General features: G+C 36.2%; 1 protein-coding gene across 6 annotated transcripts in view; it reads right to left on the reverse strand.

Moving 5' to 3' along the window:
- GPC5 (glypican 5) overlaps positions 1-13619 on the reverse strand; it is a 1330718-nt gene that overhangs the window by 1067367 nt on the left and 249732 nt on the right. For all 6 annotated transcript variants that reach the window (XR_013355588.1, XR_013355589.1, XM_077855189.1 and 3 more), the window contains exon 3: positions 347-1041. Coding sequence is in view for 4 of the 6 variants with exons in the window: in XM_077855189.1 (XP_077711315.1) it covers positions 347-1041 (695 nt within the window). In the remaining 2 variants the exon portion in view is untranslated. The remainder of the gene's footprint in view (positions 1-346; positions 1042-13619) is intronic.

Consider the following 13619-nt stretch of genomic DNA (forward strand, 5'->3'; position numbering starts at 1 on the left):
ATCTGAGAATTACTGGCAGAGAGCAGATTCAAATCCATGCTGGTCCCAATTTTAAACCTGAGTCCTCTCTACCCCACTGAACTAACCCTATGAGAAGGTTTCTACAGGGAGGAGAAAGTGGAAAGTTAGCTAACCAAACTGTCATTGTAAGATGTGGAAAATATATCTTGACTCAAACATGGCAACTCATGCATTCTCCCACTATATCCTGATGTGTTGTTAACTTGTTAAGCTGCCATCATTTTAAAGTACATAATGAGGTGCTTATAATCAATGGAACTTTATGTATGTGGCTAATCCCTGAGTTCAAACAATCAGTCGGGGGAAATGTGGAGCGGCTGCTTACCTGTTCTGATAACTTCTGTCCATCCAGGTGAGCCTGCATTACAGCATCATTCACAAGCACATGGAAGTTCAGGAGCACATGTTCAATGTCATACGTTCCGTGCATAGCATCTGATAGCTCCTCCAGTGACCGGATGTATGCGTGCCAGTGTGGATTCAGCTCTGCCGTGTGTGCCAAGCAGCCTCTCATGACATTGAGGCAGTAGCCCATGCAAGGCTTACTGAGAATCAGGCCCTGGCAGTGAGGGCAGTACTGCATCCTCAGGAGGGCTTTGCTGCACTCTTTGGAGAAGTGCAGATGGTCTGTGGTATTAATGACTTCAATGCCCAGATTCAGCGCCTGCAGAAACGTGCGGCTCGGCAGCAGCGATCTCCCCATCTGCCCCATTACTCTTTTGGGAATATTACCAAATGGTCTAACATCCCGGCGGGCCATCCGGATGCATTCCGAGTATTCCAGGGAACTGTCAGTCACACCAGGGTTAATGAGGTGATTGTAGACTAGAGGGAAAAGGCTGTCAAAGAATCTGTTTACAAATTCGTCAGGATTAATGTCTGCGCCAAATAAATAGAGCCCCACGTCAGTGAACAACTCCTGAACTGAAGCTGTAGCCTCTAGGGCCATGTTCCTGTAGGTGTTGCAGAAGAGTATACTGGTGTAATTCTCTGCCTGTCTGATGAGAGTTTCAAGCGTTTCTGTAACAAAAGCAGAGGTCAAACATGAAAAGGCTTAGTATTCATGTTAAAAATGTGCATCTCCCTGCACCAGACAGTAAATGAGCTTAATGCATCCTATCCAACCTATGGATCCATGTGGGAAATGCTCAGCCTAGTAAACTCACTTTAGCTTTCCAAGGATAATGGCTGGTCAACAATGGGCATTAGACACACACACACAAACACACACGTTATGTAAGATGTATTTCTTAGAGTCAAACATCTTTAGAAGGTATAGAAATAAAAAAGAAATTAGGATATGGTAGCTCCCTACTTATTTAATTCCACAATCCACCATGACCCAACAGTGACAGAAAAGTGTCATTGAGAAGATAATTGCCAACCATGGGTTCATTGTTGATAAAAGACTGACATTAGATGCTTGAGTCATCTAATTGTACTTTGGTACTTTTTCCATTCTTTATTTCCAAATGAACATTAGTAGATTATATGCTAGTCACTGCAAAAAGAAGCTAAATACTTAAAGGGAAGCCTGACAAGCATCAGACCCCCTACCATGTTCAAATTAAAAATACAGTGAAATATTTCAGGGTTAAATAATCTCTTAACTGGAAAACTTTGCTTAGTAGAAAAGTCATGAGTTGTATTAGTTGATGAAAATAATTGTGTGACCATCTTCTGAACTATGTTCTGTTGTTCTTATCATCTTATCACCCAAAAGCTTTACTGTGGGACATTTTATCTTCTCATTTAGGTAATGGATACTGATGTTTCCAAATAAATTTCTCCATATAAAAAACAAAGAATAATTTATCCACCAATTAAGAAAGGTTGTAGTAATCAGCAAGCAAAAGTTATATTTCAAAATGATAGCTGTATGCAGGAGTTGAACGCCTTGGATATTCTAGGAATTACATTTTATAATTAGCCTAATTATAATAAATAATGATGCTGGACTGTTATCAATATATAATTAACTGTAAAATACATCAATAAAATTATCTCCCAAAACCCCGATCTCATAGTTATTTTTAATTAGGTTGTAAGAGATCACATAATAATTCAGTAATCAGACCACTGAATATATTATAAAAGGAGATGGAACAACAGTAGAATAAAATGAAATAATGAAAGGCAGAAGTTCAGGGAGAGCTACTAACAAAGTGGAACCATGTCATGAATATGCCAAAGTGTCCTAAAAACAAATAAATAGGAACAACAACAAACAAAACCAAACCAAACACCTTTATGAAAAGCATGGACAGATAAAATACAGTATCATGTATTCTGATTCTGTTCTGAGACCATAATGTTGGGTTTCAACCTTTAGTGTGATATATCAAGGTGCCTGCTCTAGATTAAATGTTTGTTTTCCCCCTAAAATTATGTTCAAATCTAAACTCCGACATGATGGGACTTGGAAGTGAGGCCTTCAAGAGGTCATTAGTTCCTGAGGGTGAAGCCCTCATGAATGGGATTAGTGCCTCTAAAAAAGAGACTCTGGAGAGCTCCTTTGTTTGCCCTTTCTGCTATGTGAGGACACAGTGAGATGACCATCTGTGGACCAGGAAGTAGGCTCTCACCAGCACTATGATCTTGCACTTTCTAGCCTCCAGAACTATGAGAAATAAATTTTTGTTCTTTATATAAGAAATAAAATTTGTGTGTGTGTGTGTATATACATATACATATATATGTGTGTGTGTGTATATATATATATAGTATTATTCCATTATAGCAGCATGAGGTAAAGAATTGCTTCTACCCTATCATCAAAGACAACAGCTTTTAAAGATAGTTGCCACTCTATTGCAACATAGAATACTACACACTCTAGCTTATTAAGGAGGCAGGGCTCTTGTTATCTCTGCATCTCCAATGCTCACTAGAATATAAGCTATACACTGTACACACAATAAGAATGTGAGTGAGTGAAGGGTTCAGGTGAGATTAGCTGCTCTGCCAAGTGAGATCATCTGGTCGCCAAGGCTGGGTGAGGAAAATTCAGACTTCCAGGTCTCTGCACTGGGGTTTGCAACTCAGTAGGTCTGTTTTAGTTCATGAATCTACATTTAACCAGCAACCTCCATGATTCTTTAAACCCAGCCAATTTTTGAAAATCGCACTTGCAGTAATCTATAGAATGTTCTCTCTGTTTTTATAGAGCAGTTCAACAAGCATTACACCATACAGACTGATCCTACAGCTGCAATCTCAGCCACTACACTCTGCTTTTAGAAACCCGCAGGAGTGAGTGTGAAAAGGGAATTAGACCTGTAGTTGGAACTAAAATAAAACTGCTAAGCTGATATTTTTCTCATTAATATAGCCTCATGTCCCTCAGTAAATTGCATGTGGCCAAGAATTATGATGTAAATTGCAAATGAGATTATTTGCCAGTAATTGTTAAAGAATAATGCTTGCAGGGGATCCCTGGGTGGCTCAGCGGTTTGGCGCCTGCCTTTGGCCCAGGGCGCGATCCTGGAGTCCCAGGATAGAGTACTGTGTCGGGCTCCTTGCGTGGAGCCTGCTTCTCCCTCTGCCTGTGTCTCTGCCTCTCTCTCTCTCTCTCTCTCTATGTCTGTCATGAATAAATAAATAAAATCTTAAAGAAAGAATAATGCTTGCAATTTTTTAAAAGATAAAATAAGGATAGATTTAAAGATACCAATACCACAGGCACACTTACACACATTCCACCAGTTTTTCTAAGGTGTGTGCCATAGATGTATTTGTGTGACTGATATCTACCATACTATTCTCAGGACAATAAAGGTTGAATGCTACCCCAGGAAATACAAATGTTCCATCTGATTTCTGCCAACTCTAAGTGATGTTCAAACATGCAAATTTTTTAAAGTGAAAAATTGTGTTTTTTTATAAATTCTAGTCCCAGTAATTTGTAACTTAAAATGATTCAGGAATATATGGAATTTATCTTTTCAGCTTCTATAACAAATAAGTTTTGCAAATTAGTTTATTCTGTGAAAGCAATAATGAAAAGAAGGTATTTAATACTTATAATTTTTATTTATTTTTATTTTTTTTATAATTTTTATTTTTATTTCAGACTAGCTTTCCTCTGATATTTTAAACAAAATAACTACAAAATATATAAAATGTTAGGAATCCAGTACAGTAACATTTTTAAACTTGTCTCTAATGTAAAAATTAAAATTTTAGTTTTCTAAATGTATTGTTTTTGCTGAACTTTAAATTAAGAGATTACATCTGTTCAAATATCAACATTCTATTTCCTAAATATCTAAACACAAAATGGCTTATTAAAATGGACTTATTCTGCAGTAGTTTTTCTATGCTAATAACTTATTGCAATATAAAGATTTTTCTTTCAATCTGTGTTAAATATAATATTGACACATCTAGTTAATTAAATTAACTAAACATGTGTTGGTATTTTTGAATGCGTATGTTTGTGATCCTAAATATTTCTTAAATCCTGTAAATAATGAAAACTGTAAGTAATTGTTCTCTATACTATTGAATCTTTAATGACTAAAGATAAATATACTTTTGTGAATTTTCGATACTAAAATAAAATGTTAATATAAACACATATCAGAAATGGAACAATCTAGAAGCCAATCCACTGTATGATTATGTTAATTTTTTTTAAAGAAAAGTAAGTAAAATCAGAAGTTGAATTTCCTAAAATTAGTTGTTTGTACTAACTCTGAATTTGCAAATTCATCACTTTTTTCTCCTACTATGTTTTCCAGAGTTGAGTGTATTCATTTTATGGAATTAATATTGTGATTTTGATAAAAATTTAAACCTATCAAAAGAATTGTCAAATAAACAAAACATTTTGCTGTTGTACAAAAAAATAATCCACATATAAAATCAGTATTTATAAATCCAAGGTAGTTTAGGAGCTAAATAATTTATCTTATCTACTTCATTATTAAAGAGAAACCATATAGTTCCTTTCATACAAAGTCTTAGTAAGAAATAAAAGTCCTTCACCTAAGCCATACAAATAATAGTGTTCTGTTGATGTGCCAAAAATCATAACATCTATTGAAAATAAACATTTGCAAGCTTGCTTAAGGAATTTAAGAAACAGACTAGGAAAAAAATATTTTTTTTTTTGTTTTCCTTTGAGAATAACCTCTTCTTTCCAGTGCTATCAGATCAAGACATCTTCCAACTTTCCTTTTAATGTCTAAGAGTGGTAGGTTGAATAAGACACTGCAGTCTAATTACTGATTGAATAAAAGCATAATTTCCCCCAGCTTTATGAGAGAATTAATTTACATACCATCTCATTAAGTAGAAAGTGAAGTTGGAATACATAAAGTTGATCTGTACCCACTTCAAATTCCAACATTAACATTCTGTGAAAATTTAATAACAAAACACCTATGACTAGAAACTTAAATCAACTTTTTTCAGCCTACATTCCCTTTAAAGACATTTTATAGTACATACAAATGATTACTGACACTTAAACCAAAGATTTAAACTTAAATACAATTGGTGGAGATAAAACACGGTGATGTTGATTTAAAATCAAATTTGACAAACTGCAAAATCAGTGAAGACTTTTATGCAGGTAGCTTTTTACAATGGGAAAAACAATATTTATAGGGCTTTTATTTCTTTAAAGATAAAGAGGATTTCAAAATATAATGATCATGAAATAACTGTTATAATAACCTCCCCTGCATGACATGAACAGACATTTTACAACCCTTTTCATATTTTTATTATTTTTGATATATGAACATTTTAAGATACAAAGTTTAAAGTGCCTTAAAATTTAAGACCCCAGATATTCTCAAAAATAGCAATGAAATAGATGAAGAAAGATTAAATCCTATCAATCATATCAACTGTGGATAATCAGATGATATTACAATGTATACCTGAGTTGAAGAAAACTTTTCATGGAAAATTTACACATTTGTGCATTTTAATTCTCAAGTCACAAATTTTGTTACTACCACAGATAATTTCATACTACCCTGCTAGTTCAGAGCTACTTTATGTCAGAATCTACTTTTTCCACTGTATTGATTTATTGATCCATGAGTAGATAGGTAGAGATCACTTTAAGAGCAATTTCTCAATCAGTTTTAATCACATACATATTACAATAAACTATATTCCTTCTGCCTCTCTTATTAAACAAAAATGCCTTACAATAATTTTAATAAGTCACATTTAATAATCCCTTTAATTAGCAGAAGACACAGCCACTCTGAAGATATACATATTTAAGTAAAAGAAGCAGTTATCAATTTCTCCAGTCTGGAAGTGTTTATCCTGAATTCATCCTTTTGATATTTGCATATTTCCTCAACATTTGCATAGAGTAAAATGCGTAATAAAAGTTTCCTAGAATATTAATTTAATGACATTTTTCAATGTTATCCAGTATGATTTATAATATTATTCTTCAGAAATTAGTCATCTACACAAATAAATAGTAAGTGGATATTAATCTGTATCACCAAAAATTAACATATTGGTCATTAATCTGGTTTCCTTGGACAAGCCCACATGGAAAAATGCTTTCTCATCTTTACTCTTTCCTCATTTCCCTCCCCACTAATTCAGTTATCATGGTGCTTCTCATTTATTACTAATATCATTGTATAAACATTTATGTTCTGGGGATCCCTGGGTGGCGCAGCGGTTTGGCGCCTGCCTTTGGCCCAGGGCGCGATCCTGGAGACCCGGGATCGAATCCCACATCGGGCTCCCGGTGCATGGAGCCTGCTTCTCCCTCTGCCTATGTCTCTGCCTCTCTCTCTCTCTCTGTAACTATCATAAATAAATAAAAAATTAAAAAAAAAATAAAATAAACATTTATGTTCTGAATATCAGTTTATGATTTTAACAAGGATTTAAACTCAATTATGCACACATAAAATACATGCCAAACAATTCACTGTAGATTGTTTCATAAGTTATTGTGGGATGAAGATTTTAAATCAAATCTAAAAATATTTAAAATAAACCCCAAAACAGGGGCACCTGGGTGGTTCAGTCAGTTAAGCATCTGACTCTTGATTTCAGCTCAGGTCATGACCTCAGAGTCATGAGATTGAGCCCCATGTTGGACTCTATGCTCAGCACAGAGTCTGCTTAGGATTCTCTTTTTCCTTCTCCCTGTGTCCTGCTTGTGCTCTCGGTGTCTCTCTCTCTCTCTCTCTTCTCTCTCTCTCCCTCTCTCTAATAAATTAAATATTTAAAAATAAATAAATAAGCTCAGAAATATAATCTAGAAATACAAAACTGCCATATAAAACAGTTTTCATTCATTGATTTTTATCATCTTTTTTTTAAGATTTTATTTTATTTATTCATGAGAGACACAGAGAGAGAGAGAGAGAGAGAGAGGCAGAGACACAAGCAGAGGGAGAAGCAGGCTCCATGTAGGGAGCCTGATGTGGGACTCGATCCTGGGACTCCAGGATCACGCCCTGGGCCGAAGGCAGGCGCTAAACTGCTGAGCCACCCAGGGACCCTCTTATTTACATCATCTTCTATTTTTATATATACTTTTAAAAAATCAGTATCCTTTACTGTTTTTTTTGTTTGTTTGTTATTTTGTTTTGTTTTGTTTTTTTGCTTAATTTCATACTCTAACACATTGGTTGGTCTCCTTTACGTAAACAAAAATCTTTATGTCATTTTACTTCATAATCTCATTTTCTCTTTTTGATAGAAAGAAAATAAGAATATTCTATATTTTCAGCTTAGAGTGACATAATGGCCATTCCTTCTTCAATGCATTCAAATCCAACTGTTGTTTTTTGTCACTCATTAATGCATTCATTCATTGAATCATTATTTTTGAGCACCTGCTGTAGAATCTCAATGCTAAAGCTGAACAAGTCATACAAGTTTCTACCCTCATGAGGCTTAGAATCTAAAGGATAGGAAAGTATAAAAGCAGACACATAAATATGATTCATTATTGTATTAAGTAAGTACTATAGAAGAAAAGATTAAAGGGTAGAAAGTGATAAGAGAACTGTTTTGGAGGGCTATAGGTCAAGTTGTCCACAACCAACTCATTATCATACAATCAAGAGTAAACTCCCTGACTAATCTATTCCCAAAAGCAAACTTCCTGAATTTACCAACTGTACCCAAACTATTCAAACTATATATAATGTTTGGTTTTTTGACACATTAAAAATTATTTTGGTAAACTGGTTATGGCAGGTTGATTTTCTATGTATGGACCACTTGAGATCATGTGAGCAGGAAAGCCTCCACCAAGGCTGAGTAGGGACCTCCATGATGAAAAAGTCCAGCCATGATCAGATGGGGTGTGGTTAGCCAGTTCATAGGAAGTGGAATGTGAGGTTCTGAGGTGTGAAGAAGCTTGCTGACTAAAAAGTCTGAGGAAAGTCAATGTTTTGAAGAACAGTGAGAGGAAGGGAGAAAGACCAAAGAAATCAGAACAGCCTCACAAATCATGGGTAGGAGTTCGTATTTTATACGTTGAATGAGAAGCTACTGGGGAATTTTATACATGGAGAAACATGATCTGGTTTGTATAGCAAAAGATCATGATGCTGCTGTGTAGAAAATGGACTGTTGGAACAAGAGAGAAAACAAGGAGCTGAGTTCATAAGCTATGGTAACAGTATGGGTGCCAGATGCTATGGGCTAGACTGTGGTGGTAATGGAGTAAGTTGCAAAAAGTAATCACATTGGGGCACATGTATTAAATGGTATCCAAAGGACTTGCTGTGGTAGGAGGGAGATGCAGGGGAAATGGGTAAACGATGGCTACAGTTGAAGTCTATGCCTCAACAGTTGGATATGCAGTAGTGCCAATTCACTGAGATAGCCAAGTCTAGGGAGGCACCATGTTTGTGTGTGGTGCGAGTTGGAAACTCAAAGTTCTATTTTGGACATGCTAAGATTGAAATACCAATTAGAAATTCAAATAAAGTTTATAAGTACAGAGTTAGAAAAAATAATATTTGTCTCAGGAAGAAAGTGGAGCCCAGTGATGCAGACCTGAGATTGATGGGCAAGGAGAGTAAAATCATGTAACTGGATGAAATAACCTTGGAAGGAAGATAGGGAAGAGTGCAGAAATGAAGGAAAAGAAGCGCAGCCAGCAAGAAGAAAGAGAATAAAAGCCAGCGAAGTAAAAAAGAAATCAGGAGAGTGGTCTGTGCCAGAAACCAAGGGAAGAAGATGTTTCAAGTAGAAGGAAGTAATCCATCACATCAAATGCTATTAAGAGGTCAACTGAGATGATCGGTAACAACTGACCATGGGAAGCTCTTACTGACCTTGACAAGAACTACCTCAGCAGAATGTGAGCACAAAAGATAACAGGAATTGAGGTAATATATAGACAACTGTCTAAAAAATCCTTGCTCCTTGTTTTATGAGGAAAGAGAATTTATTGGATGTTCATATACTGATAGGAGCAATTTGACTAACAAATAAATATTGACTGAGCAGGAACTGTTGGAGAAAATCCCTTGAATAAGCAAAAGAATGTTATCTAAGGTACATGTAGATATAAAAATAGTGGCTAGACAAGTGAATGGTAAAATTGCCAAGGATGAAGCAAGAGAAGTAAAGAGAAAGAGAGTGATCCAGGTAACAAAATCTTGAGTTGATAAAGGAAGATGGCCAGAAGTCTGATGAAGGACAGTCTGAAGTACCAATGTGTGGTGAGTCTTCCAGCAGGCATGTTTAAGGGGATTTTCTTAAGGAAACAGAAACAACAATGTGGATCAAGGAACACATTTCCCTGTTACGTCATTTGCAAATATCTTCTCCCATTCTGTAGGTTGTCTTTTAGTTTTGTTGACTGTATCCTTTGCTGTGCAAAAGCTTCTTATCTTGATGAAGTCCCAATAGTTCATTTTTGCTTTTGTTTCTTTTGCCTTCGTGGATGTATCTTGCAAGAAGTTACCGTGGCCGAGTTCAAAAAGGGTGTTGCCTGTGTTCTTCTCTAGAATTTTGATGGAATCTTGTCTCACATTTAGATCTTTCATCCATTTTGAGTTTATCTTTGTGTATGGTGCAAGACAGTGGTCTAGTTTCATTCTTCTGCATGTGGATGTCCAATTTTCCCAGCACCATTTATTGAAGAGACTGTCTTTCTTCCAGTGGATAGTCCTTCCTCCTTTATCGAGTATTAGTTGACCATAAAGTTGAGGGTCCACTTCTGGATTCTCTATTCTGTTCCATTGATCTATGTGTCTGGCCAACACGCACATGAGAAAATGCTCTGCATCACTTGCCATCAGGGAAATACAAATCAAAACCACAATGAGATACCACCTCACACCAGTGAGAATGGGGAAAATTAACAAGGCAGGAAACCACAAATGTTGGAGAGGATGCGGAGAAAAGGGAACCCTCTTACACTGCTGGTGGGAATGTGAAATGGTGCAGCCAATCTGGAAATGGTGCAGCCAATCTGGAAAACTGTGTGGAGGTTTCTCAAAGAGTTAAAATTAGACCTGCCCTACGATCCAGCAATTGGGGATTTACCCCAAAGATGCAGATGCAATGAAATGCCGGGAAACCTGCACCCCGATGTTTATAGCAGCAATGTCCACAATAGCCAAACTGTGGAAGGAGCCTCAGTGTCCATCGAAAGATGAATGGATAAAGAAGATGTGGTTTATGTATACAATGGAATATTACTCAGCCATTAGAAATGACAAATACCCACCATTTGCTTCAACGTGGATGGAACTGGAAGGTATTATGCTGAGTGAAATGAGTCAATCGGAGAAGGACAAACATTATATGTTCTCATTCGTTTGGGGAATATAAATAATAGTGAAAGGGAATAGAAGGGAAAAGAGAAGAAATGGGTAGGAAATATCAGAAAGGGAAACAGAACATAAAGACTCCTAACTCTGGGAAACAAACTAGGGGTGGTGGAAGGGGAGGAGGGCGGGGGGGTGGGGGTGACTGGGTGGCAGGCACTGAGGGGGGCACTTGACGGGATGAGCACTGGGTGTTATTCTGTATGTTGGCAAATCGAGCACCAATAAAAAATAAATTTTTTATTTTTTAAAAAAAGGAACACATTTCCCCCAACCACAGATGCATGCAGTAGTTGCCTATTATGGTTGTAGTGAATTACCACAAAATTGGAAGCTTAAAACAATAGAAATTTATTCTCTCATCATTCTAGATGTCAAAAGGAAAAGTCAGAACCACCGGGCTGAAGTCACCATAGGCTAGCCTGGGCTCTCTCCAGAAACTCTAGGAGAGAATCTCTTCTCTGCCTCTTCCAGCTTCTCCTGGCTGTTGGCATTTTGTGGCTTGTGGGTATGTAAACCCATCATAGTCATATTGTCTTTTCTGTGTGTGTCTCAAATCTCTTTCTCTCTCTTTTAAGGATTTATGTGGTAGCTTTTAGGGTCCAGCCAAATAATCTAGGATAATCTCTCCATCTCAGGATCCTTAATTTAATCACATCTGCAAATACCTTCCCCCACCCCCCCAGATTTACAGATGCAGGAGTCAGTCCCTATTATCTCCAGAGGCCAGTATTCAATCTACTATCATACTGATCATAAAAGACAACAAATGTCTACACTTGACTAGCAAACTCAGGAGACAAAGATTCTGGTCCAGGCTCTTCCATAAACCAATCATATGAGCCATTTAACTTTCCTAAACATCAATTTTATCTTTAACAAAATAGGTATCATAGTGTCAGTTCTGACAGTGGGACAGAATATCTCTGAAATTCAAATGAAATAAAGTACACGATGATGCCTAGTGATCTCTTCCCCTGTGTTTACATCCTGCACTGGAAAGATGTTTTCAGAATGACTGTAACCTCCTCCCTTTCCTATAGGATCAGAGGTCCTCTGAGATGGGAATCATGTCCTGTTCATCTTTAAACCACTCAACTGTTGGCTCATCAGAAGCCTTAATTACATTCTGATAGGCTTAGGTTCAAATCCACTCCAGTGAAATAACTATAAATTTTCTAACTTGCCCACACTCCATTTATTCTCATCACAAAACAGGTAGAACACTTTCTTTAATGGTGGTTGTGATAATTAAATTAATTTGTGCATGCACACACTGTCCTAATGCCTGCAGGTGGAAAGTGCTCAAAATACGTTAAAGAATCCTACAACCAGTAATTTCACTTCTGCCATGTACTTGCCATAAGCTAGATACTTTATTAAATTATTTTGGTGGGGCACTGGGTGGCTCAGTCAATTGAGCTCCGACTCTTGATTTCCACTCAGATCATGATCTCAGGGTTGTGAAATCGAGCTCCATGTTGGGCTCCATGCTGGGTGTGGAGCATGCTTAAGATTCTCTCTCTGCCCCTCTCCCTTCCTTATCTAAAAAAAAAAATTCTTTTGGTAAATTAATTCACTTGGTTCCTCAACCCATGGTATAGGTAATCTTAATATAATAACAATTAAATAAATAATAAATAACTAGAGTTATAATAAATATCAGAAGTCTGATAAATGACAGTATGGAACACTAGCAGGTAGTGAGTCTGGTGAACATAATTATATACTGAATATAATAATAATGTAGTATAAATAATTATTATTAACATTCTCATTTTAAAGATAATCAAGCTTAGGTACTGAAAATGTAAGTGATTTCCTAAAGTTTGCTCAAGTAATAGACTTTCTATATTTACATAGAAAATGGCAGAGCCTGGATCTGAATCCAAGCTATCTGGCTCCAGAGTCTAGGTTCTGAACTATTAGGATATGGGAGCTTTTTAAAAAGGCTAAAAGACTATATAAAATAAGCTTTAAAAAGGGCCATTTGGTATATATTTAATCCAAAAATAAAACAAAACTATATATTTTTTATTTTATATTTATATTTATATTATATATATTTACATTATATATATATATATATATATATATATATATATATATATTTTACTGTTACTTTAGTACATTGGGCCATTACATTATAATCAAAATAGCCATTATAATTATTCCCTTTTTTCAGGAAACTAACCAGTATCATTAACATAGAGAAAATAAATGAGAAGAAATCCCTACATGTGTTGTATGGAGTCCAAACAGCTGAGGATTTTCCAATATTTATAATTATTAACTGGAAAAATCCATCCTAATATCTGGGGGAAAAAAAAGATACCATATAAGATCTTTATTCCTAAGTACATGTGGAGAAGGAAATAAACACTCTTGCACCTTACCTCTAACCCTCCATAAAACAGTCTGTATTTGAAGAGACTCTCAGGGAAGATATACTAAGGTTCAATTAGGACAAGAAGGTCAAATTCCACTCAGAGATAAAGGTTGAGGATATAGGGAATTTTGTTGTGATGGTCTGTAAATTCCATCAGAGAACAATGGAAAATTCGGGGGGGTGGGGAGCAGAGAGACATAACTGAACAGTTCACATTAAAGGTTGCACTGAGCCACTGAAATAGCCCAAGGTCTGTACAGACCTCTACCTAACCAAATGCACTGCCTTCTTTCTAGGACCTGCAGTCTCCTGGGCACTTCAGTCATATAAACTTCTGGGATTGATTCCCTTACAACCTCTATGGGAGACATTTTTTTTTTCTTTCACTCATTCCTCTAAATCCTAGGCCAGTTTTT

The sequence above is a fragment of the Canis aureus genome, chromosome 17, assembly GCF_053574225.1.
Source record: "Canis aureus isolate CA01 chromosome 17, VMU_Caureus_v.1.0, whole genome shotgun sequence".
Classification (NCBI taxonomy): Eukaryota; Metazoa; Chordata; class Mammalia; order Carnivora; family Canidae; genus Canis; species Canis aureus.